We start from the raw sequence: 26,561 nt of genomic DNA on the forward strand, positions 1-26,561 counted from the left end.
GTAAGTGGAGTTCATTCTAATAATGTTACATTTCAGAAAGTATATAGGTTTTTGAAATAACATTAGACCATAGTTATGTTTTATTTACCATGGGGATGTGGTTACATATTAATCCACTTGCTTGCCTACAAAAAATAATTCAATGTGGCTGCTCTTACCAGAGGAAGTAGTTATACAGAATGTCTACTTTTTATGTTGTATTACTAGGTTATTTCTTTTCACTTAAGGGGTGAAATAAAACATCTTAAGGTGATATATTGTACTTATTACACAGAGAGCTTCCAATGGCAGCAGTGGGAGTCCTGAATACAGAGCAAATGTACAATATGGTCCTGAAAATACAGATGCACCAGCAATATGTGTAACATTTGCATCGGAATGCACATGAACAACTACGGTCAATATAACTGATGGACATCCAATGGCAGAATTTGGCTCTATCTATTTATCTTATTGTTTTGTACTGAGTAATTATGGGTGCCAATGGAATCTGTTCTAACTGTAATTGTCAGGAATTAATCTGATAGGTAGTTGATTTTCTGCTTTTCTTTGAAAGGATATTGAATTACTGCATAAAGTCAAAATCCCTGCAAGCTTTGGATTCAAAGCAGTATTGACTATCTGTGTTTTGAACACTCATCTATGTACCTGATAAAAGCTTGCTGACCTTTCAGTAGCTGCTGTAAATACTCTATATGTCTTTTTTCACATTTCACAAATTTGGAGATTAGGGACTATAACAAGAGTCAGTTGCACCATAACCCTTTGTTATCAGCCCTATAGACCTTTGTTGTATGCAGTGTTGTTGTGTAGACATGTTGGTCCCAGGATATTCGAGTCCTTTATCTAACAGTATGAACTATTTCTGCATTCAGAGCTGCATTAATGGTACTGGGAGTTTTGCACAGCAAATATCTACAGAATATGGGAAGAACCATGGTCTAGTGTCCTAAAGCCTAGAACTCTGAGGATGTCTGTTATCTACTATTCCTGGCTCTCCCACAGATTTGCTGTGTGACCCTGGGCAGGCCATTAACAGCTCTGTACCTCAGTTTCCCCATTTGCAAAGTGGGAATAATAATACTTCCCTATATCATGAGGGTCTTGTGAGGCTTGATTCTATAATGTTTTCTAAAGCTCTTTTATATTGTGGATGGAAGGTCCTATAGAAATACAAATCAATATGCAATAGTCTCACTGTGGTTTAAAGAATCTTGAACTAAAGCCTTTATCTATCCATTACGCTAGTCTGAAAAATGCATCCAATGCAGAACTTTCTATAGAGTGCTCCTCCAATCCTGAATTTCCTCAAATCTCTGAAACTATTCTCCAAGACAACCTATTAAGCCTAATTCTGTCTTTAGTTAAATGGATACTAGTCCCCCCAGTAGATACTGTACATATGTAACTGAGAGCAATAGTTAGCCAATTGCCTTTGTCTAACACAGCTTTCTCAAATCACTGTATAAATCAATCCAACTCTATATTTTGTTTCTAATACCGCATGGTACCTTTTCTCTGTAGACTGTATTTTAAATGCTAGGTCAGAACTGCGGGAGAATACGTATTTCGCAATATAAATTCTCACAAACAGATCGTGCCATAATAATTTGGGGATTGTTTTGAGCGGCATGTAATTACTGGGATACTGACTTGGCAGAGAATAGTTCCAGCAGAGCAGTAATTAAATCAGAGGTAATTACACTTGTGGCGTGTACATTCAGGGGTATCAATTATATTCATTATATGAGTGCTATGATCTGTGGGTCTGGCCATCTATAGCACGTTGCTGAACTGTTTCACAGCCTCTCTTCCACTAACCCCACTTGCTTAAGCAGCTCATAACCCCAGCAATGGGCTCCACCAAGCCTTTGCTTTGTAACTCTGTTTCTGCCATCGATATCCAGAGATGAATGATGGCAGTCCAATAAATACCCTCAATCTTCAGGGCTTTCCCAGGATCCTAGCTGGTGGTGACCACTAGCTCAACACTGATCAGCCCACTAGGAGAGCAGCAGAAGCTCCAGCTAGGGTCTATTAAGTCTTATCCCCTACAATCAAAATCATAGCTCCCATATTTAAACACTGCTGTTGGTATCAGTGTCCTAGTATAGTTATCCCAACTAGTGAGGAATGGGATTTAGTTTGAAAATAGTGTTTAAAATTATGCTGCCTAGGGACAAATCTATACTATAGACCAGGGGTCAGCAACCTATGGCACGCGAGCCAGTTTTTAATAGCATGCTGCTGTCTGTTGGACCCGGGCAGACAGCAGCGTGCCACTAAAAATCCTGCCCGGCCCGGCCCGCTCTATTCCGCCTTCTGCCCACCGCTCTCTCCTTGCAGGGCAGGCAAGCTTCCCACTCCCGCCGCCTCTTCCCCCAGTGTGCAGGGTTCCTGCCCCTCCTCCTCTCCCTCTCTGCGGCTGATCACTGATGGCCCTTGCTACGGAGCGGGAGCGGGAGAGGTAAAAGCGGAGCCGCAGCGCGCTCATTGCTCCAGGGACCTTGGGAAGGCTATGGTGTGTTGTGAGCTGATATTTTGGCCATTTTGTGGGTTGCAGACTGAAAAATTTGAGAACCACGGTTCTGGAGCAGGGTTTTGCTAGCACAGCTGTCAGACAGAAACCTTGCTATTCAGGGGAACTGGGCTAAAACTCTGTGAGCAAACACCACATCTACAATAGTCTTTCTTTTGCCATCAGAGAGCTTTTACCCCATCACGGTTGTTTTTTTTTTAAAAAATACATGCAGCCCTATGCATTTTATTTGCGTCAGTCAAAATCTAAACTGGGTGCAGTTGTTTTCTAAATTTTCTTGCTGTATGCTAGAAGATATTTTTTGCTTCCCTTTAAGTGGGATCTTCGAGGAGAGAAGGAGTGCCTGCACACGTCAATCTGTCTGCATCTTCAATGCTAATGATTGCAATGCAGTACACATCAAATCCTGGTATGTAAAAATAAATATGCACCATTGTTTATATCTCTCTGTCAAGGGTATGAGTCATGAAATATTACGTCAAAGAGAGTGTTTGAGAACTCAGCTCACTGGAAGTTCAGACAATTGGAAATGCTCTTCGTCTCCATGCTGGTATTGCAAAATGGGATTTAAAAATAATCCTTTTAGTTAAAACTTGGCATTTCTGAGACTGGTATTTGAAGCAGCAATGTTCCAGACAACTAGGCTTGTCCAGATTCCTTTTTTATTTTATTTGTTTATAATTTTGATGGATAATGTCAGTTATTTGTAAGCATTTTTTCCTATTTTTATCAAATTAAATTTTCACAGATGTACAAAATTATGTGTTTTAAGCATATTTTATTAATTTCTATTGATTTAAATGTTCACAGTTGTGGGTATTGGGGGGGTCAGAGAACAGGGTCAGGAATTAGACAATAAATATTCAGTGACAGTAGGTGTTGAGACTGAAAAAAGATACGGCTTTATAACCATTAAAACACAAATTGTCAGCACATGTCAAAACATACAAAGTAAATATTCTTAAATCCAACCCTAATAAGTTCTCAAGCAGCATTCTTCTTACTCTCTCTATCTGTAAATTTTGATTATTATCGATGGAAATATTTTGAAATTGAGACTTTAAAGCAGTCCTGCTTATTTTAGCTTAACACCAGAAGATGGAACATTCTAACACAGGGGTCTCAAACTCAAATGATCACGAGGGCCACATGAGGATTAGTACATTGGCCCGAGGGCCGCATCACTGGCACCCCACCCCCACTCCACTCCTTCCATGAGGTCCCGCCTCTTCCCACCCCTGTCCTGCCCCCATTCCCGTGCGGGGTGCGGCATGGGGCTCAGGGCAGGGGGTTGGGGTGCAGGAGGGGTTTGGGGTGCGGCAGGGGATTCGGCTGCAGGAGGGGTTGGGGGGGTGGGCTCCAGCCTGGCGCGCAATGGGGGCAGGGCAGGCCCCCGCGCCGCTCCGGCAAGCGGCTGGAACCTGGGGGAGGGGAGGCACAGGGGTCTGTGTGTTGCCCTGGGTGCACCTCCAGGCACCGCCCCCCACAGCTCCCATTGGGCGGGAACAGGGAATTACTAACCACTATCAGGTAGATAGAATCTGTTTTATTGTCTCATATACTGGACTCTTATACTGCTAGAATCACAATTGCTGTCACTTTTTTAGCAAGACAGCTGTCTACAGGCTCCAAAATAAACTGTAATTAATATAATTGTAATTAAAAAGCACTTGAAGACAAAATCTGTTCTCTCTAACATTGGCGCAGCCCCAGTGAAGTCAGTGAGGTCAGACTACTGTCAAGTGAAGACAACATTTGACCCATAGGAATTGACTCTCTTTGCCATAAACAACTCTCTCCTATTCTATTTATTTATTAAGTTGTGTAGATATTGAAATGCACTGGGCCATCTGTACCATGAGCATGTGAAGAAGTCTCCCACAATAAAAACCTAATTAACCAAAGCTGAATAAAAGTAGGCCACAACCTAGAAATAAGCTATTTATATGACAAATTTTAAATATGAATGAGATTTTTGTATGAAGTATTTTGCTATTTGACTCCCAGATCCCTGCTCTAGCCACAACACTGTTACACCAGAGCTGAATTTGGCATTATATATTCACATACCGCCATAAAAACAAGGCCTAAGTGAATAGGCAGATAAATCAGATGGAGGCAAGGGGAACTACTCCATCTCTGTGTAAAGAGTAAGTGCCAAAATTTGGTACACTAGTAATTCTCATCATTTACTGCATTACTCAGCATCAACAAACTACTGACATTTAATTTCGGACTCTCAATTATCTACTCTAACCCCAGGATGATGAGCCCTTAGCAAATTGTTCACTTTATAAACACTGAATTAAACAGAATGTAGATTCAATAAACTAAACTAAATGGGACACAAGCCATTTCTTGAACTTGAGTTTCCATTTCAGTGTCATGCTTATATGGTCTTTTCTCTCTCAGTGTATCATTGTCAGTTACTGGAATGCCTCATGAAATATAAGCAAGAAGTATGGAAAGTAAGTTTGTGACCAAATATACCTTACATAGACAATGTTGTTTACAATAATGAAAACCAGATGGTTTGAAAACTGTAGTCACTTTGAGCCAGAAAGTCAGAAGTCGTGATCTCCGTATGTGATCCTCTTGCTGAATTTGGGGTAAGCAGCTGTTGGTTGCTCAGAATTGGAATTTATCGATGCTGTTCCATCTCTTCAGATCAGGGCCGTTTTCTGAATCCTGCTTAAATGTGGCTCAAGTTGGGAAAAATCTTGTAAGAGCAAGAGATCTTACTAGTTCATATTGGACTGAATTTTTATGAGGACGGTTTGTGTGTAGTATCATTGAGGCCAGAGGTAATTTAGTCCCTATTCAACCTCAAGTCTGGATTCTTATCCTTAGCCTGAACCAAATCTGAATCCAGTTATGGATTCAAACTCCACCTTTTTGGTCTGTATCTAGACAGAAGGCTTAACTTGCTTGAAGTTATTATATATTATATGCATTGTGGTAGCATCTGGAGGCCCCAGTCAAAATCACATATTCATTATGCTAGGTGCTTTACAAACACACCATCTAATCTCCCCCAAAGAGTTTGCAAAAGGTGGTGGGCAGGGTGTAAAATGCGTACAATTTTTATGTGTGTATGCACATTTGAAAACATACATCAAGTAATGTTATGAAATGAGTAGTGTTTTGTCACCATGCAAACTAAACAGCTACACATGTTTTTCCTTAGGACTTGCTGTATGTAATAGCTTATGGTCCTTCTCAAGTAAAACCTCCAGCAGTACAAATGCTATTCCACTATTGGCCCAATTTAAAACCGCCAGGGGCAATAAGTGAGTACAGAGGACTGCAGTACACAGGTAAGTGCAAAAATGTTTGTATAAACCCAAATAAATACAATAAATGAGGTGGTCTGGTGTGTACTAGTGTTAGCTGTTAACTCTTATCAGAGTGATCCTAACTACAATATTCTATAGGTAGATATATTAAGTATAAGCAATGTCTATTTCAGCGTGCTTTCAAAAGGTGATGATAATTGGTAGTAGTTATGGGTAGTAGAAGCTGGATCAGATCCAATAAATACAGTGTGAGTCCCAACACTAACTGGATAACTCTCTCCCCATAAACCTACAGTGAAAAGTCCTGAACCGGGATATAAATGTACCCTGTAGGTCCAAGAAGGAATCCTTTCCATGTCCCTTTCTACTGTCAGTTGGATGCTAGTGATGCCTCATTTGTTATAGCTACTGCTGTTGCTATGACTCCTCTTCTAGCTATTACTGTCACTGGAGTCAGGTGCAAACAGAGCTCAGTAGGAAAGTTCCCAGGACTGGAAAGAAGGATGTGGGAAAGCAGGAAGAGAGAGACGAAGTTGAGTAGGTGGATGGCACAAGGTCTCATGTTCACCTTCCTCTGTGCAGTTTTTGCATCTTATATTGGTAGGGGATTGTGCTTCTGCTGGGGTGGTTCTTAAGGTGGGGAACTTCCTTTTGCTGCTTGTTGGCCTTAACCCCATCTCTCTGCTTTGAAGAATCATATTTTCAATACTGTATTGTGTTGTCCTTTTGGATTTTTTTTCCATTTGGAGTACAGTTGGGCTGGCACCAGAACCCCACACTCAAATAACCCTGAACTTTGGGACATTCAGAATGTGAACTTGGATCTGAATCCAAATTATGCCACTGGAATGCACCTCTAATATTTGATTTCTGTCACCTCCTATGTAGCATTCCCTTCCCCTTTTTAATGAAGTCAGATTATTGGGATTTAAACGTCGCTCTGCTTTGTATATTGCTGGTTTCTGATCTTGTTCATTGTATTATTATATTTTAAATTGTTGTGCGGCTCATTTAGTGCTAGATTGTGTGTCTGGGCCACAGTATTGCACCCTCAAGAGAGCAAAAATAATGATTTGGACCCCAACAAATCATGAGATTGTCCCCAAAAATCATAGGCTTTCTAAAATTAAAATATTCCATTCTGTGGTTTTTGGTCTGTCTTCTGGTTTTTGAACTGCTCCTGCCCATCCCCAGCGTGTGTGTGACAGTGTTGCAAACGATTCCACATTTATTGGGTAAAGTGATTTTTGGCTCCCGCTACAGGAACTCTCGCCCCAACATTTGCCTGTTCCCTGCCAGCAATTAATTCTGACCCTACTCCTCTCAGTTCAGCCCCACAGCTTCCTCTCTGATCTTCATGGGTTCTTCACCCCCCACTCTCAGGCCTGGGGGACTGCAGCAGGGTACCCTCTCCCCTTTCCAGATGTGGGCAGGGGGCAGCTCGAGGGGCTGCGGAGGAACACTCATGCTGTCCTGTCCCTCACATTGCTCAGAGGATGGGATGGAGTTGCCCTGAGCAGTGGTCTGTATAGTTCTCTCCTTCTCCCTCCCCTCCTGTCAGAACAGTTTTGGTTTGGTATGGAGTGGTGGTGAGTGCTTTTCCTGTAGCAGTTCTGATTGGTTGCTCAGCCCCAGGAGGTAGGCGAGTGGGGAAGACAGCTGATCAGAGGGGGTTCCCCACTAGGCAGGGCACAAATTCCCTAGACTAGAGGGCTGGAATGTGTGACAAAATCTGAGCATTGAGGACACAGCCCTTAGTAAGGGATAGCGTGTTGCTGAGCTGGCCTCGGAACAGCTCAGCGAAAGAAACGTGCTTTAGGGGGCCACAATTTCCAGGCTACTCCTCTATGCTCACTGGAGGTAGTCATAAACTAATCCAAAGTCTGGGTAACATGAAAGAAATGAAAGGGCTGCTGGGGAGGGTTCCTTACTCCTGCCTTATACCCTTGTGTGTGGGAATACAGTCCACCTCCTAATCCAGACAGGCATGTTATAAATTGTTGTTGTTACTAGTATGCTTCCTGGGGCAGGGGTCATGTCTTCCTTTTTATTTGTACAGCAGATAGCACAATGAGGCCCAGTCTGGATTGGGGCCTCTGGGCACTAGCATAAATGGTACCTATGAATAATATTTGTTTGTTAATCAGCTGTGTTTTGGTTTTGCAGCCTGGAATCCCATCCACTGCCAGCACATTGAATGCCATAATGCAATTAACAAACCAGCTGTGAAGGTAACAGTCATTTCCACAGGACCAGAACTTTGCCCAGTTGAGGGCCTTACTGTAAAATTTCTGTAAGCCCATGGGTTGAAGCTAGGGCCCCATTTTGTCTCTGGTCACACACTGAAGTCGGTAAGACTTGTATGTAACCAAGGGCTGAGTTTGGCATGGAAATTGCTTGCAGTTACCCGTATCTTTAATGGCCTGCTTTGCCTTCTACTGAAGTCAGTTGCAGAACTCCCATTGACTTCCATAAGATCAGATACAGGAACTAAGATGGCAGCATGGCCTGTGGAAAGTAAAGGTCCTAAGAATACATCTTGATGTAGATGGCCTACGTAGCCTGGCTGCTCAGATGAAGATGGAGTATTTCATCCTGGAGCCTCCATGAGCTATGTCCCCATATTAAATATAAGGATGGTTGCGGGCCACATATAGGGTTGCCAAGTGTCCTGTTTTCGACCAGAACACCTGGTTGAAAAGGGACCCTGGCGGCTCCAGTCGGCATCGCCAACCGGGATGTTAAAAGTCCGGTCGGCGGCACAGCAGGGGCCCAGGGCTAAGGCAGACTCCCTGCCTGCCCTAGCTCTGCGCAACTCCTGGAAGCAGCCACCAGGTCCCTGCAGTCCCTAGGTGCATGGGCGGCCAGGCAGGCTTGATGTGCTGCCCCCCCTCGCTCCCCCAAGGGCCGGCTCTGCAGCTCCCATTGGCCAGGAACCATGACCAATGGGAGCTGTGGGGGCGGTGCCTGCAGGTGTGAGGGCAGGGCACAGAGCCGCCTCGGCTGCCCATGTATCTAGGGGTTGCAGGGACCTGGCGGGCACTTCCTGGGACCCATGGTAAGTGCCACCAGGACCGCGCAGCTCCTCCCGCATCCCAACCCTCTGCCCCAGAACGAAGTCCCCTCACACACCCAAACTCCCTCCCAGAGCCTGCACCCCACACCTCCTGCACCCCAACCCCCTGCCCCAGCCCGGTGAAAGTGAGTGAGGGTGAGGGAGAGTGAGCGACGGAGGTAGGGGAGATGGAGCAAGCAGTGGTAGGGCCTCAGAGAAGGGGCAGGGCAGGGGCAGGGGGCAGGGCAGGGGTGTTCAGTTTTGTGCAATTAAAAAGTTGGCAACCCTATCCACATGGAAAGTCTCTGGAGTGGTCTCTGGCTACCCCAGTGTTATGTTTTCTCAAAAATATTACTTATTATATTCTCCAAAGTGCTTTAGAAAGGGGATAAATAGCATCATCCCCGTTTTACAGGAAACAGGAATCACAGAGAGGTTAAGTCATTCAGACCCCAGGGTCATTCAATGGGCAGTGGGAGAGTCAGGAATAGAATCCACATTTACTGAGTCCAAGTCTGGTGCACACTGCCTGTAGTAAAACTATTTATTTATTTATAGACCTAACCTATGTTCCAGGCACTGTATAAACATTAAAACAATTAAACTGATCAAAATGACACTTGACAGATCTCTCCTTCCCAGCAAACTGGGCTCCCAGTATATTATAATTGCAAAAAAAAGATGTTCACACTTGACTTCAGAGCTCCCAACATTTCCCACCCAGCATATTCCAACTCCAGCCCCTCATCCAGCCCTTCCCAGTCACCCCCAGTTAGGTCCTCCCATTACCAGAGAAAGATAACAGGTAGGTGTTGCATTGTGACCTGAAGACTCTAGCCATTCAGTGGGGAGAGTAACTCTTAGTGAGATTTACAGTTCTAAGGTTTGTACATGAAAATGCTTAGGAGTCTCGAATGGACTTTCATTGAACTACTTTTTGTAAAATGAAGATCAGAGCTATGTAGAGATATATGAACTGAGTCCTATTCTCTCTTCGATACATGCCCCAAACTCTTGTTAATAGAGAGAGGATGGAAGTTACATCCAAAGAATAATATACCCTGTCATTCGCAGCAAGATCAAGCTCTTGGCTACATTAAGAAACTGTTTTAATTTAATTTAGAAGTGATATTACGATGTCTGTTAGCAATTGCCTTTTGTCTTCCCTGCCCCCTTGTGATGAAACTGGGTGACACAGCAAGGCTGCTTCAGTTTGCATCCTACTCTGATGGACCCCCTCACCATCTTGCCTGCTTATCGGTCCTTTGTCATAACCCTAGCCCTCTGGCTGGATGGCTGGCAGTTCTTTCCCCCTTTCAGGGTGCTAAAGAGTCCAGTGCTTCAGCAGGCCAGTCACCTTAGATGAGGGGCATACAGTCATTGAGCTCTTTGAGTGTGGCCCACTTGCTCAAGGCCTTAGTAAACCCTCCTGATGGGTTTGATAGGGGAGCCTAGGCCTGGCCATTTTCTGGGTTCCAGGCTAAGAACCCTGTATAAAGTGGTTGATGTCAATTTCTTTCAACCTTTTACTGTTTCCCTGGTGCTTCCTAACACACTGCTCCTGTAGACTGTTCCTCTAGTTCACTTTTTGTGGTCCTCTCCTCCAGAGGATCTGGTTTCCTGGGTGGCTTCTCACTGGTGTGTTACAGAGACCTCTGTTCTCTGTGGCTCCACAGCCTCTCTGGCACTCCCTGGGCTATACTCCAAACTGTCCTTTTGGTTTCCCTTCTGGTTTCCCACATCTAGAGTGTCCCCCCAGCCTTCCTCTTGAAACTGGGGCGGTAATTCTAGCCATTAGCATGTTTCTGTTTCAGACAGGAGTGGGCCCAGATTAACCAATGTGCCCTTGGTGAACTTGCACAGGGCCTACCAGAACACAAAACAACACCCCCCCGTCCCCTGACACACACAAATCCCACACTTGATTGGTGCTGTGACCCTGTGTGCCAGGTTACAATTATACTCAGATTTGGTCCAGCCACCGCTGTCATGCCACAGGGAAGCTGGGTCATACTGGAGTGAGTGGTCCTGTGACCTGGAGCTCGGCCCCCCACTTTTACAATAATCACTGGACCAGCAGAAGGCTTGCTGTACCTCCACCCCTCCCCCCAAAAGTCCAGGGGGGTGCACCTCCTTGCTTGAGAACCTCTGCTCTAGAGGGTTGGAGCACGGCAGCAAAATGAAATTTTGCCTAGAGCGGTGATTATCTTGTATATCACCTGCTCTAGTTTAATGAGGACGGGGGGGAGAGGGAGGGGGGTGAACCACCAATTTCCATAGTGCACAGGGCCCCAAAACTCTTTTTAATCTGGCACTGAACAGGAATCTCTCTAACTCTCCTGCAAGGACCTGGGGCTCTTGTTTAGGTAGTTAATTCACTCCTCGGGACAGGAGTTCCCCCAGCTCTCGTCTGTGGAGCTGGGAGTTGTGATTTAGGCCAGTTACAGGTCTTAGCCAGCTTCACCTTCAGCTGGGCACTTTTCCCCATCCAGCCCATGAGCCTTCTCCTAGTGATATTGACCTTGCTAGGAGAGGGGAAGCAGCATATAAGATGGTCCCCTTCTCAAAGCTCATCCCAATTGGCTGGGGGAGAGGGGAGTCTTGTCCCACTCACTCTGCAAAGATCCTGGTCCTGGGCCTTTAAAGAGACAGTAACATGATTCCTCCCAAACACTATTTATTCCCTTGAACATTTCCTCTGTCCCCAGTATCTCCTTGATCTTTCTACATCACTCCTCCACCCCCCAAAAAAAATCTTAAAGGGGGCCTGTCACAAGGATGGTCTGCTCACCACTGGAGCGCCTCCTTCTGGCCACATCTGGGGATTAGCTGTGCCAGGCCGATGCTCCTTCCTGCGGTTGCGCTCTGTCCGCCTTTCAATCTCGTTCTCTCGGGACTCAACTGCTCCCGCTTTGAGGCTAGGCCCTCTGGCCAGGTCACTGTAGTTTTCCCGTTCCAGGGGGAAAGTCTCTTAGGACCCATTGTCCCAGGCAGTCTTCTCTTTCACTGCCCCTTAATGGTGCCACTTCCACAGTGGTTGGTAGGGAAACCCAGGCCCACCCTCTACACTGGGTTCCAGCCCAGGGACCCTGAAGCAAACAGTCAAGGTCTGTACAGTCCTAAACATTACTACTGTATCCCTGGGCTGCTTCCTACCTTTCCTTCCCTCACCCCGAGAGTGACTGCAGTCTCGCTCTCTGCTGCCCCCTTCTTCTCTCAGCTACTGGGCTTTATACAGCACCCTCATTCCTGTTCCTCTGAACCTCGTCCCTAATTAGTGCTTACTCCCTGATTCCTCCTTCAGGTGCAGTCTAGGCGCTTAACTGGTCCACCTTACCCCCTTCAGGCCTTGTGTGGGATGGACACCCCATCACAGGACCATGCCATGTGACTGGGGTGGGCTGACCTCTAGGTACCACTACCCGTAAGGGAAAGATCAACCTGTCACAGTGTCCATGTCCAGACCTACGACTGTCCTGCTTCCAAGTACTTAAATAGTGTAATGCATCTGCTCAAATATGTGATCATGTTGCCATCTAATGGCTAACCCATAAAAGCCTCACCACTAGTGGAAGACAATGGAGTTATTCTTTTAGCTCTGGTGACAGAGGCCTGCATTTTGAGAGCCGGAGCTCCTGGGTTCTATCTCTGTTATCACATATGTGCTGTATAGCCAAGAGCCATGTTGTGTGTATACTTGCAGTGTATAGGTGTTACAAGTGACACCACTGAGATTGAAAGATCTGGAATTCTACCTTAGCTTGGCCTAAAAATATTGAGCCAAATTCTCCTGTATGAGATTCTGCCTCTTAGGGCATGGCTACACTTGCAGATGTAGAGCGCTTTGAGTTAAACCAGCCTTCGTAGAGTGCAGTAGGGAAAGCGCTACAATCTGTCCACACTGACTGCTGTAAACGCACTGGCGTGGCCACATTAGCAGCTCTTGCAACGGCCACAGAGAGCAGTGCATTGTGGTAGCTATCCCAGCACGCAAGTGACTGCAACATGCTTTTCAAATGGGGGGGATAGGGAGTGTGTTGTGGGGGGAGAGAGAGTGGGTTTTTGGGGGGGCTGAGAGCATGTCAGCATGCTGTCTTCTAATTTCAGACAGCAGCAGACTCCCCTTCCCCCTGTCTCCCTCTCTCACACACAGCATTGCACAGTAATGGTTGCTTTGTCTCAGAGCAGATAAGCAGTCGGCTGTCAGAAACGGAGCTTTCAAAGGGCATATCCGCATTTCTACAGCGAGTTCAAAACAATGACAAGAGTGGCCACTGGACTTAAGGGGATTATGGGACATTTCCAGAGGCTGATCAGAGCGCAGTAATGCAACACCTCGTTCACACTGACGCCCGGGCGTTTCAGCCAAGGCGCAACAAGCGTTAATCTTCGCCCCGAAGTGGAGTACCAGCAGCGCTGTAGCCATGGAGTCAGAGCGCTCTACGTGCCTTGCCAGTGTGGATGGGTAGTGAGCTAGGGCGCCCGGGGCTGCTTTAATGCGCTCTAACTCACAAGTGTAGCCAAGCCCTTAAAGCACTGCAATGACCATGGAATATAATACATGTGTTTAGTTATAGTAATGTAACAAAGACTCACCTGTGTTACTCCCATAGGCCCATTTAAAGCAAGAATGCAGAAAACAGGACTGACACTGCTCTCCTTTTACACAGACTGGTTCCCTGTTTTGAGCTTGTTTTTGGCGGAAACCATTTGGGACACAACATTGGCAGGTGCTGAGTGTCTCCTGCAAGATGAAAAATGCCCTCCACAAGCACTGACGCCAGTGGATGCTCATTACCTTGTAGCATTGGTCCCTTGGATTGTTATGAAACCAGAGCACTTTCGTGGAGAGAGAAGTTTATTCTGTTCTTCCTGTGTGTTTCAGATGTGCATAGAACCTTCCTTGTCTGTGGCTCTGGGTGATAAGCCACCCCCGCTTTATCTGTGTGAAGAATGCAGCCAGAGGATTGCAGGGTGGGTAGACTAAGACTCAGAGATGAACGAGGATCACAAATAGTCGGTTAAAAGCAGCCGCATACAATGAGTTTACAGCTCCAGATTCTAACACCCTCAATCATGTTGAATAGAATCTTACTCCACAAATAATCCAACTGAAGTTAATGGGCCCACCTGTAAAGTAAGGTGCTACCTGGTACGAGTAATTGTAGCAGAGTCCGGCCCAAAGCGAACAGCATTTGCTTTTAGTTTTCACGTTAGTGAGTCTTAAAGATAAGATTTGTGAATGTTATGATTTTAAGTTATGAATCCACACCCTTTTTGCACAAGAACAATGTCTCTCCTCTCTCCTTACCATTAAGAGCACTGTAGTGAGGTCTCCCTTGCTGAGACATCATTACTTTTATGGAAAATGTACTTCAGAACATTCTCTAGTGCATACCATGAAGCAGCTGCATAAGGAGTTAAAACTAGATCACACTTGTGAAGTACATGCAGAAATACATTCGGACATGAATTATCCTCACGTTTTAAGTTTTGTTTGGAAACTTGTTAATTTACAAAATGTGTCTCCCAATTATTAGTGCAGATGAACGAAGTTCTGCTTAGTTCAGAAGCTGTGTATATTTATTTTTGGCCCTTGTTTAACAGACACCTCTGTATCATAGCAGCTGCAGGGAAAAGTAATTAAATTTCACTGAAGTCACCTTGGTTTTGAAGTCATCCTTGATTTAAAGCTGCCGGGAAAAGTAATCAAATTTAATTGCAGCCATGGCTTCTAAACAGATATACAGTGTATGGAACAGGTACTTTTCCCTTTTTCATGTTTGTCTAACACTGTTCACCATCAGTTTTTAATCTCAGTATATACAGAACACATTGTGTTTTCTAAATTGCTAAATTAATATCTTCAAAGTAATATTTGAAAGCCTTGAACATGGACAGATATCAGCACAGTGGTAATTTGCAATCAGTAGGGCATAACAAAGAGAACTGATTTAAAACAGCCCACTATTTATTATGTGCTATTTACAGAAAAGCTTTTTCAGAACAGTGTAGGTCAGTGATGTTTCTTTTGTGCAAAAATAAAATAAAAAGGGATGTTAATTAAATATTTGAATTATTTTAGGGACCACAGTGAATGGTTGGTTGATGTTCTCCTGCCACAAGGTAAGATTTACTTTAAGGATGAATAACAAGTAATTGTGACTCTACAATCATAAGTTTGTTTATTTTTCTCTGTTATCTAAGGTATTATACCTCCAAGAAAACCACACAGAATCCTAGAAAATAATAATTGTTTACACTTAAATGCTCCTTAGCATCTTCAGAGTAATGTGCAAACATTAGCTAGTCATTATTGTTATTAATCATGTTTATTATGGTAGTCCAGAAAGGCAAACCAAGAGTGAGGCCCCATTATGCTAGGTGCTGTACAAACACAGACTAGCAGATGGTCCCTGCCCCGAAGAGCATCCAATCTAAACAGACAAGACTGACAGATAGGCTGAGGGAAGGGGTAGAACACACAAGCAGAATGAACACTGTGAGGGCAGCAAACATGTTAATTCTGCCATTTGGGGTGCGTGTGGATTTACTTAGGAGGGGATTAGCTAAATGGAAAGAAAAGGGAAGGGAAAGTGTGGGTGGGGCAGGGGAGAAGAGGGGAAGAGGTGCAGGTGTGGAGTGAAGCTGAGGTGAAGAGAATGTGAAGGAGACGGAGGAGGAGGGGGTGGAGCAAACAGCCAGTCAGCACAGGGGAGAGAAGGTCCAGACAAAACTAGAAAGTTCTCTGAATGCCCAGACATCCAAAGGACCCTTCTATGGCTGCTTCTGCTCCCACCAGCTGCAGTCTCTGGCTGGCTCCTGCCTTCTTTCTGTCTTCTCCCAAGCCCACATGGTGAGGGGATGGGAGTCACTACCTAGGTCCCAATGTCCTCAGTGTGGAGTGGTCTCCCTGCACAGTTCTGGGTGCAGAGGCATGTGGGGGAAGGGTGGCTCTGGGTGGGCGCCATTTGATCCCTTCTCTCCAGTGCAGCAGTCAGTATTGCCAGCTTCAAGAGATCAAAAATCATGAGTCGGATCCCAAAAATCATTGGCCCCAAAATCATGACATTTAAAAAAAAGATTATGTTGTGTTTTTTAGGCCAGTCTCTTGATTTCTGAACTCCCCTTGCTCATTCCCAGGAGGTGTGCATGTAACAGTGTTGCCCACTCTCCCACATGTAATGGATAAGGTGATTTTTGGCCCCTGCTGCAGGAGCTCTCACCCCCACATCTGCCCTTCTCCTGCCCAGCAATTAATCCTGTATCCCAGTCCCCCATCAGTTCTCTCCCCACCCAAACCTCTTCAGTTCAGCCCCCTCTCAGTTCATCTCCCAGCCCACGTCATCACCACCCCAGCAATTCAGCCCCCTACCCCATCCACCTTGACTGCCCTCAGTTCACCCTCCCAGCACTCACCCCATCTGCTCAGAACCCACCATCAGCCCTCACCCTCCTCACTTCAGCCCCCCCTCCGGCAGCCTCACCTCTGCTTCTTAAGGTTCTTCACCCTCCCCAGATCTGGGGTGCTGCAGTGGGGTCCCCTCTTCCACTTCTGGCAGGGCACCAGCAGCCCAGGGCTGACAGCTGGAGCCCTGGCCATGCCTGGGGCGGCTGACAGGATTTAAAATTAAGCCTCGCTTTTAGAACTCTCAAATGTCAGGATTTTTTTTTCAGTTCATGCTTATTTGAGGTTTGGCCCTCCTCCCCTTCTGTCAGATGAACTTTTTCTGCCCTGCTGGGGTGTAGCCAGCCAGCTGTCTCTTGTTAATTTGATAGCTCTGCTTACCTGATATTTAAATGAATTCTCATTGTCTTTCAAAGTACTTTGGAATAAACTGCCCTATGGAGAAAACACCTTCCTTTGTTTAGGATGGGGTATCTCCTGTTTAACTGGAAACACATGGTTTGTGCCATGGCTGAGAAAAAAAAATCCTGTTTCACAGTGGTAGCCATGTAGGTCTGTATCAGCAGAAAGAACAGGAGTACTTGTGGCACCTTAGAGACGAACAAATTTATTTGAGCATAAGCTTTCGTGGGCTAAAACCTACTTCATCGGGTGCATGCAGTGGAAAATAAAGTAGGAAGATATATATGCAGAGAACATGAAAAAATGGGGGTTGCCATACCAACTCTTAACGAGAGTAATAGATTAAGGTGGGCTATTATCAGCAGGATTAAAAAAAACTGTTGTAGTGATAATCAGGATGGCCCATTTCAAACAGTTGACAAGAAGGTGTGAGTAACAGTAGGGGGAAAATTAGCATGGGGAAATAGTTTTTAGTTTTTTTCCACTGAATGCATCCAATGAAGTGAGCTGTAGCTCACGAAAGCTTATGCTCAAATAAATTGGTTAGTCTCTAAAGTGCCACTAGTACTCCTTTTCTTTTTAGTTAGCCCTGGTCTACACTAGGACTTTAGGTCGAATTTAGCAGCGTTAAATCGATGTAAACCTGCACCCATCCACACGATGAAGCCCTTTATTTCGACTTAAAGGGCTCTTAAAATCGATTTCCGTACTCTACCCCTGACAAGTGGAGTAGCGCTTAAATCGGCCTTGCCGGGTCGAATTTGGGGTACTGTGGACACAATTTGACGGTATTGGCCTCTGGGAGCTATCCCAGAGTGCTCCATTGTGACCGCTCTGGACAGCACTCTCAACTCAGATGCACTGGCCAGGTAGACAGGAAAAGAACTGCGAACTTTTGAATCTCATTTCCTGTTTGGGCAGCGTGGCAAGCTGCAGGTGACCATGCAGAGCTCAACAGCAGAGGTGACCATGATGGAGTCCCAGAATCGCAAAAGAGCTCCAGCATGGACTGAACGGGAGGTACGGGATCTGATCGCTGTATGGGGAGAGGAATCCGTGCTATCAGAACTCCGTTCCAGTTTTCGAAATGCCAAAACCTTTGTCAAAATCTCCCAGGGCATGAAGGACAGAGGCCATAACCGGGATCCGAAGCAGTGCCGCGTGAAACTTAAGGAGCTGAGGCAAGCCTACCAGAAAACCAGAGGGGCGAACAGCCGCTCCGGGTCAGAGCCCCAAACATGCCGCTTCTATGATGAGCTGCATGCCATTTTAGGGGGTTCAGCCACCACTATCCCAGCCGTGTTGTTTGACTCCTTCAATGGGGATGGAGGCAACACGGAAGCAGGTTTTGGGGATGAAGAAGATGATGATGATGATGAGGTTGTAGATAGCTCACAGCAAGCAAGCGGAGAACTGGTTTTCCCGACAGCCAGGAACTGTTTCTCACCCTGGACCTGGAGCCAGTACCCCCGCCGAACCTACCCAAGGCTGCCTCCTGGACCCGGCAGGCGGAGAAGGGACCTCCGGTGAGTGTACCTTTTAAAATACTATACATGGTTTAAAAGCAAGCATGTGAAAGGATTAATTTGCCCTGGCATTCGCGGCTCTCCTGGATGTACTCCCAAAGCCTTTGCAAAAGGTTTCTGGGGAGGGCAGCCTTATTGCGTCCTTCATGGTAGGACACTTTACCACTCCAGGCCAGTAACACGTACTCGGGAATCATTATACAACAAAGCATTGCAGTATATATTTGCTGGCGTTCAAACAACATCCGTTCTTTATCTCTCTGTGTTATCCTCAGGAGAGTGAGATATCATTCATGGTCTCCTGTTGAAATAGGGTGCTTTTCTTCAGGGGACATTCAGAGGAGCCCGTTCCTGCTGAGCTGTTTGCCTGCGGCTGAACAGAAATGTTCCCCACTGTTAGCCACGGGGAGGGGGGAGGGTTGAGGGGGAAGCCACGCGGTGGGGGGAGGCAAAATGCGACCTTGTAACGAAAGCACATGTGCTATGTATGTAATGTTAACAGCAAGGTTTACCCTGAAAGACTGTAGCCACTGTTTTATAAAATGTCTTTTTTTAAATACTGCTGTCCCTTTTTTTTCCTCCACCAGCTGCATGTGTTTCAATGATCACAGGATCTTCTCCTTCCCAGAGGCTAGTGAAGATTAGAAAGAAAAAAAAACGCACTTGTGATGAAATGTCCTCTGAGGTCATGCTGTCCTCCCACACTGACAGAGCACAGACAAATGCGTGGAGGCAAATAATGTCAGAGTGCAGGAAAGCACAAAATGACCAGGAAGAGAGGTGGCGGGCCGAAGAGAGTAAGTGGCGGGCTGAAGACAGGGCTGAAGCTCAAATGTGGCGGCAGCATGATGAGAGGAGGCAGGATTCAATGCTGAGGCTGCTGGAGGACCAAACCAGTATGCTCCAGTGTATGGTTGAGCTGCAGCAAAGGCAGCTGGAGCACAGACTGCCACTACAGCCCCTGTGTAACCAACCGCCCTCCTCCCCAAGTTCCATAGCCTCCACACCCAGACGCCCAAGAACGCGGTGGGGGGCCACCGGCCAACCAGCCACTCCACCACAGAGGATTGCCCAAAAAAAAGAAGGCTGGCATTCAATAAATTTTAAAGTTGTAAACTTTTAAAGTGCTGTGTGGCATTTTCCTTCCCTCCTCCACCACCCCTCCTGGGCTACCTTGGTAGTCATCCCCCTATTTGTGTGATGAATGAATAAAGAATGCATGAATGTGAAGCAACAATGACTTTATTGCCTCTGCAAGCAATGATTAAAGGGAGGAGGGGAGGGTGGTTAGCTTGCAGGGAAGCAGAGTGAACCAAGGGGCGGGGGGTTTCATCAAGGAGAAACAAACAGAACTTTCACACCGTAGCCTGGCCAGTCATGAAACTGGTTTTCAAAGCTTCTCTGATGCGGACCGCGCCTCCTGTGCTCTTCTAACCGCCCTGGTGTCTGGCTGCGCGTAACCAGCAGCCAGGTGATTTGCCTCAACCTCCCACCCCGCCATAAACGTCTCCCCCTTAATCTCACAGATATTGTGGAGCACACAGCAAGCAGTAATAACAGTGGGAATATTGGTTTCACTGAGGTCTAAGTGAGTCAGTAAACTGCGCCAGCGCGCCTTTAAATGTCCAAATGCACATTCTACCACCATTCTGCACTTGCTCAGCCTGTAGTTGAACAGCTCCTGACTACTGTCCAGGCTGCCTGTGTACGGCTTCATGAGCCATGGCATTAAGGGGTAGGCTGGGTCCCCAAGGATACATATAGGCATTTCAACGTCCCCAACAGTTATTTTCTGGTCTGGGAATAAAGTCCCTTCCTGCAGCTTTTGAAACAAACCAGCATCTGTACCTTTCCCGGCTGTCCCATGTTGATGTTGGTGAAACGTCCCTTGTGATCCACCAGAGCTTGCAGCACTATTGAAAAGTACCCCTTGTGGTTTATGTACTCGCCGGCTTGGTGCTCCGGTGCCAAGATAGGGATATGGGTTCCGTCTATGCCCCACCACAGTTAGGGAATCCCATTGCAGCAAAGCCATCCACTATGATCTGCACATTTCCCAGGGTCACTACCCTTGATATCAGCAGATCTTTGATTGCATGGGCTACTTGCATCACAGCAGCCCCAACAGTAGATTTGCCCACTCCAAATTGATTCCCAACTGACCGGTAGCTGTCTGGCGTTGCAAGCTTCCACAGGGCTATCGCCACTCGCTTCTCAACTGTGAGGGCTGCTCTCATCTTGGTATTCATGCGCTTCAGGGCAGGGGAAAGCAAGTCACAAAGTTCCATGAAAGTGACCTTACGCATGCGAAAGTTTCGCAGCCACTGGGAATCGTCCCAGACCCGCAACACTATGCGGTCCAACCAGTCTGCTTGTTTCCCGAGCCCAGAATCGGCATTCCACAGCATGAACCTGCCCCATTAGCACCATGATGCATGCATTGGCAGGGCCCGTGCTTTCAGAGAAATCTGTGTCCATGTCCTGATCACTCACGTGACCATGCTGACGTCGCCTCCTCGCCCGGTATCGCTTTGCCAGGTTCTGGTGCTGCATATACTGCTGGATAATGTGTGTGGTGTTTAATGTGCTCCTAACTGCCAAAGTGAGCTGAGCGGCCTCCATGCTTGCCTTGGTATGGTGTCCGCACAGAAAAAAGGTGCGGAACAATTGTCTGCCGTTGCTCTGACGGAGGGGGGGTGACTGACGACATGGCTTACAGGGTTGTCTTCAGGGAGCTAAAATCAACAAAGGGGGTGGCTTTACATCAAGGAGTGTTTCAGGCAGGAGTTCACGGAGGGTTCCAATAAGAAATGGTGCACCTAAGTTATTGTTCTTATTGGAACAAGGAGGTTAGTCTGGCCTCTGATTGATACATGGCTAGATTTACCTTGCTGCACCTTCTCTGTGAGTGACTGCAGTGTGACATAGAGGAATGAGTCCCCTAGACGGGGGAGGAGGGGGAAGCAAATGAGTACAAAACAAATCTGGTCTATTTCTTGTTTTGATCCACTCCATCTATCTTTTACATCTTTGGCTGGCAGCAGATGGTGCAGAAGGACTGCATGCCATCCACATCTCATGGCTGCTCGGCAGAAGATGGTGCAATACGACTGCTAGCCATCCTCATCTCTTGCCTGCCCGGCAGAAGATGGTGCAATATGACTGCTATCCCTCCTCATCTCTTGCCTGCCCGGCAGAAGATGGTTCAGTACGACTGCAATCTGTATCGCCTGCCTGCTCACCATAAGACGGTTCAATAGGACTGACTGCAGGACTAAAGAGAATGACCTGGTCAGGTCACTCCAAATTTAGTCCCTGCGCCCATGTCTGCCCAGGCGCTCCTGGCCGACGTGGCCAGGAGCACCTCGGACATGACGATGACGGCTACCAGTCATATTGCACCGTCTGCTGCCAGAAGGCAATGGGTTGCTGCTGCTGTGTAGCAATGCAGTACCACGTCTGCCAGCACCCAGGAGACATACGGTGATGGTTACCTGAGCGGGCTCCATGCTTGCGGTGGTATGGCGTCTGCACAGGTAACTCAGGAAAAAAGGCGCAAAACGATTGTCTGCCCTTGCTTTCACGGAGGGAGGGAGGGAACGGGGGCCTAACGATATGTACCCAGAACCACCCGCGACAATATTTTAGCCCCATCAGGCATTGGGATCTCAACCCAGAATTCCAATGGGCAGCAGAGACTGCGGGAACTGTGGGATAGCTACCCACAGTGCAACACTCCGGAAGTCGACGCTTGCCTCGGTACAGTGGAAGCACTCCGCCGAGTTAATGCACTTAATGCACTTAGAGCATTTTCTGTGGGGACACACACACTCGAATATATAAAACCGATTTCTAAAAAACCGACTTCTATAAATTCGACCTTATTCCATAGTGTAGACATAGACTCTGTGTAATGACTCATCAACTCCCTGACTTTGAGAGTTCTCTTGCAAGACCATGAGTGAGGCTTAATTTTACTCAGAAATCGCAACTCTTGCCATCAGTTCACAAGAGTTGGCATGCATGAGCATTCCTTGCTTTGCCTACTTCAGGACCTACCAGCTTGCATCTCTCTTGCATACCCTATAGTTTACAGCATGCAGTGACCTAACTTGACCCAAGCAGCCTGGCATTGGGGCTGAAGTATTGCATTCGGTGAAATGTAGTCTGTGTGGGATGACACATCCATGCAGGAGAGAAAGGCAGTTGTGGCTCACATTTAGATTTCAGTGGTCTGCATTTTATCAGCCCTTGTACCCAGGTGTTTGTTATGATTTGCTGGTTGAGAGAAAGAGGCACTGATTTAAATTCTGCTAGTATAGAAAGTGAATGTAATTATAAAAAGAAAAGGAGTACTTGTGGCACTTTAGAGACTAACAAATTTATTTGAGCGTAAGCTTTCTTGAGCTACAGCTCACTTCATCGGATGCATGCAGTGGAAAATACAGTAGGGGGATTTTATATACACCCAGAACATGAAACAATGGATGTTACCAAACACAGTAATGAGAGTGATCAGGTAAGGTGAGCTATTACCAGCAGGAGAAAAAAAGAAAAAAAAACAAACCGCTTTTGTAGTGATAATCAAGGTGGGCCATTTCCAGCAGTTGACAAGAACGTGTGAGGAACAGTAGAGGGGAAAAAAACACGGGGAAATAGTTTTACTTTGTGTAATGACACATCCACTCCCAATCTTTATTCAAGCCTAATTTAATGGTGTCCAGTTTGCAAATTAATTCCAATTCAGCAGTCTCTCGTTGGAGTATTTCCTTCAAATTACAGGCCCTGACTTTGCAGTCCCTTGGCAGACAAAGCTTCCATTAATTTCACTGGAATTTTCACTATAATTCGGCACATTGGCTGGGTACAGTTGACATCAATTATCTGATGTGTTCCAGATACAAGTAGGGAAACCTACCATATAGCTGGAGGAAAAGGATAATGTTTAGAAAGTCAAGTCAAACCCTGGAGGCTCTTTTTTTAAAAACTTGTTTCTCCCATGGTTGCCGTGGTAAAGGAGAAAAGTGTTAGTACTGTGTTGATATTTTGTATACCTTCCCCTTACAGCTGAAATTTCTGCTATATGTCAGAAGAAGGTAAGACTAAGTTATTTCTGTGATGGGGCATGATTTGGTGTGTTTGTGCGTAACTTCATCCCATTACTGTGTCGTATATTTTTTGCCGTCTGAAGTTTTTTCATTATGTATCCATTGCCACATTTGTTAAGGGGAAATGAAGGTGATTTATCAGTGAGATTTGTTTTGGCTCAGAATTGCTGCCATTTGACTTTTGATTTTGAGGTGTTTCCATTAAAATGATAGCTTAACAAAGCAGTCTTATTGTGCAATTGATTTTACCAGTCTGTGTATAATACTACTTATAAAGAGGAGAGTATGAACTACTAATTTAAAATCCAAGCATTTTATGTATTCTGGGCCACAATACTGAAGTACTGAATTAGTCCTTATTAGGCACAACTCCCATTATAGTCAGTGGATTTTTTGCTTAAGTAAAGACCAACTCAGTCTTCAGTATTGGACCCTACACAGAGTACTGAGAAACCAATCTGCTTGCAAAACATACTAGCAAAATTTTCTTAATAATAATTTAATAAGTATGGATAGATATGTTCAAGGTCTCGTGCTAGAGAAAGCTTATACATCGAGCCAAAATCTCAGCTGGTATAGATTGGCATAGCTCAGTGGAAGTCAGTTTATATTTCAGAAATTTTGAAAGTTACCCCTAATGAGTTGGTGTAAATTGGCATATCTCCAGTGAAATCAATGAAGCTACATGGATTTAAACCAGCTAAGGATCTGGCCCTGTTATGTGTAACTTTCAAAAATTCTGAGCTATAATTAGGGAGTGAGAGAATTTTGCAGGACACAAGTATTAAATATTCAACAAAGTGAAGTCCTTTTCCTTTCTGTATTTCTAGTTTGCTTCTGAGAATCACACTGCTCTGAATCGGATGGGTGGGCTTAGAAATAAATTGGGTACAGGTGAACTGAAAATTAGATGCTATTATTACCTTTAGAGATTGGCCCAAGCCAGAAGTTGAGGTTGTTGGCTTAGACGTTGATTTGGCCCATTCCAGAGAAAGGAGACTATCCATGACATTCAGGTCTAGGTCTACATGTATCTTTGCTTGAAGTTTAGTAATGCTTGGCTCCAGGGGTATGTTTTGGACCCATCGCTAGTGAATTTTAAAAAATGCCAACATATTAGCTAGCTCTGTTATGTTGATTTTCATTCTCGTTTTCAGTTCCACTTACTGCCACATGTGGCATGATAAAATCTGTTTGTTTCCAGAACTGTAGCTCACATGTCAGAAGGGCTGTCGTCACCTGTTTCTCAGCAGGCTGCTGTGGCCGTCATGGAAACAGGCCGGTGCGCTACTGCAAAAGATGCCATTCGAACCATCACAGCAGTGAAGTTGGGGCAGCAGCAGAGACCCACCTCTATCAGACATCTCCTCCCCCAATCAATACGCGGGAGTGTGGGGCTGAGGAACTAGTTTGTACTGTGGAAGCTGTGATCAGGTAATGAGGCAAACAAACACACAGATCCTGACCCTCACACTTGTACTTGCAAATCCCAGGGCCAGGTTGTGATCCTAGTTTCACCAGCGTAAACTAGAGACTAGAGTGACTGCACTGAAATCATCCTGGTGTAGCAAAGATGAGAATCCAGCCAAGGGACTTGTACACATGTGTCTGAGTGGCAAAATTTGGCCTTGAAAGCTGGAACTTTATCTTATTTCATTATATTTTTTACCCTTCAAGGACACTGTGCACAGGGAGATGAATGAAATCTAGTGCTTTAACTTGTAATAGTCACTGACCAGCTACCTTCTTCCAGTGTAGGAAGGCTGAAGTACGGGCCACATTCCCCTTGTTTTGCAGCTTGCTGAAAGAAGCAGAGTTCCATGCTGAGCAGAGAGAGTATGAACTCAACCGCAGGAGGCAGATGGGCCTCTCCTCTTCCCATCATTCCTTGGACAACACTGACTTTGATAACAAAGATGATGACAAGCATGACCAGCGCATCCTGAGCCAGTTTGGAATCTGGTTCTTGGTAAGAGTTGCTTGCTGTTTCTCCCTCTCCCCTCTTTCTGTAGGGTCATCTGTCCTATCATTGACCTCGCTCTTAAATTCATTTAGCTTAATTCAGTCATTTACCAGGAAAGGATTGATCTAGTTAAATTGGTACCATTTTTATAATACAGACAAGCTCTAAGGTCACATAGCAGAGCCGGGAGGAGAATCCAGATTCCCTGACTGAGTTACTTGCTGTAATCATTGGGTTACAAGTGAACCTCTATATGATGTTACATACCGTATCTTTGTAACTGTTCTACACGGATATGTTTTACACTATTTCTAGGTAAAGGCAAAGGTATTCATTATTTTTTTTCTAATGTGCATAACTAGTTTATACTAGTTTTTGGTGCTTTCCACTGTCTTCAAGAACTTTTGTGTTTCTGCTGACACATCCTAGACAATGAATTTGTTACTATGGTATTATTGCTCCTTTCATTACGAAGGATGCCGCACCACAGATTTGTTATCTTTATAATAAGCAAATACTTTAGGCTTGTTAGTTCTTTTCTCATGATTTGCATGACTGGCTAACAAGAGGAGTTTGTCTTTCTAGAAGAAATCTGTTTTCACTCTTTCTGCTTTCAACAGTCTGCCCCTTTCTTCTGTTTCAGACACAGAAGTTATTATTGAAGTGCTCCCAGCACTGTTCACATTCTCTTCTCCCTGTGTAAGAAGGTTTTTCCTTAAGTTTAGTTTCCAGAAATTCAGTAGTAGTTTTAGTGACAAACGTAACAGGAGCACTTCTGCGTACACCAGAGTGCGGAAGCACAAGATACATATCATTTTAGATACCATTTAATTTTAATTTGTTTTTCATTACTTCTCCATTGCTTGATGTCTTGCCACTACACATTTCCCAAATTAATTGTCTTTCTTTTCACCATTCCCACTCACTTTTAAATCTATTTCAGTCTTGAAAAGATGCTTTCCAGCCTCTGCCCTGCTACTGCCAGATAAGACTCTGTGAATGTTTGCAACACACCCTCGCAGTCCATATTAAACTCATCCACTAGAGAGTTTTGTTTATTACAAATTTGAAATTCAGCCCATGTTAATTCAAGGTTTGCGAAGGTTCATGCACTGTTTGCTTGAATGTGTGCTGATGAACCCCCCCAAAGCCTAGTGTATCTGGATCAAAGTAATGGGGCATTTGTGCTTTAAAGATTTTTTTTTTTTAAGTCTGAAACCAGGTGAAACAGATTTTGATTGAGTTTCACTCTGAATTTTGGTTT

General features: G+C 45.4%; 1 protein-coding gene across 15 annotated transcripts in view; it reads left to right on the top strand.

Annotated features, from left to right (window-relative positions):
• Positions 1-26,561, top strand: part of UNC79 (unc-79 homolog, NALCN channel complex subunit) — a 150,642-nt gene that overhangs the window by 16,818 nt on the left and 107,263 nt on the right. For 14 of the 15 annotated variants that reach the window (XM_043549113.1, XM_043549119.1, XM_043549109.1 and 11 more), the window contains 9 exons: positions 2,856-2,948; positions 4,952-5,007; positions 5,727-5,856; positions 8,002-8,066; positions 13,776-13,864; positions 14,976-15,016; positions 23,294-23,322; positions 24,539-24,768; positions 25,132-25,303. In XM_043549113.1, the coding sequence (XP_043405048.1) occupies positions 2,856-2,948; positions 4,952-5,007; positions 5,727-5,856; positions 8,002-8,066; positions 13,776-13,864; positions 14,976-15,016; positions 23,294-23,322; positions 24,539-24,768; positions 25,132-25,303 (905 nt within the window). Of the gene's footprint in view, positions 1-274; positions 2,949-4,951; positions 5,008-5,726; positions 5,857-8,001; positions 8,067-13,775; positions 13,865-14,975; positions 15,017-23,293; positions 23,323-24,538; positions 24,769-25,131; positions 25,304-26,561 lie in introns of all 15 variants that reach the window. The other variant, XM_043549118.1, reaches the window with a different exon arrangement.

The sequence above is a fragment of the Chelonia mydas genome, chromosome 6 (assembly GCF_015237465.2).
Source record: "Chelonia mydas isolate rCheMyd1 chromosome 6, rCheMyd1.pri.v2, whole genome shotgun sequence".
Lineage (NCBI taxonomy): Eukaryota > Metazoa > Chordata > Testudines > Cheloniidae > Chelonia > Chelonia mydas.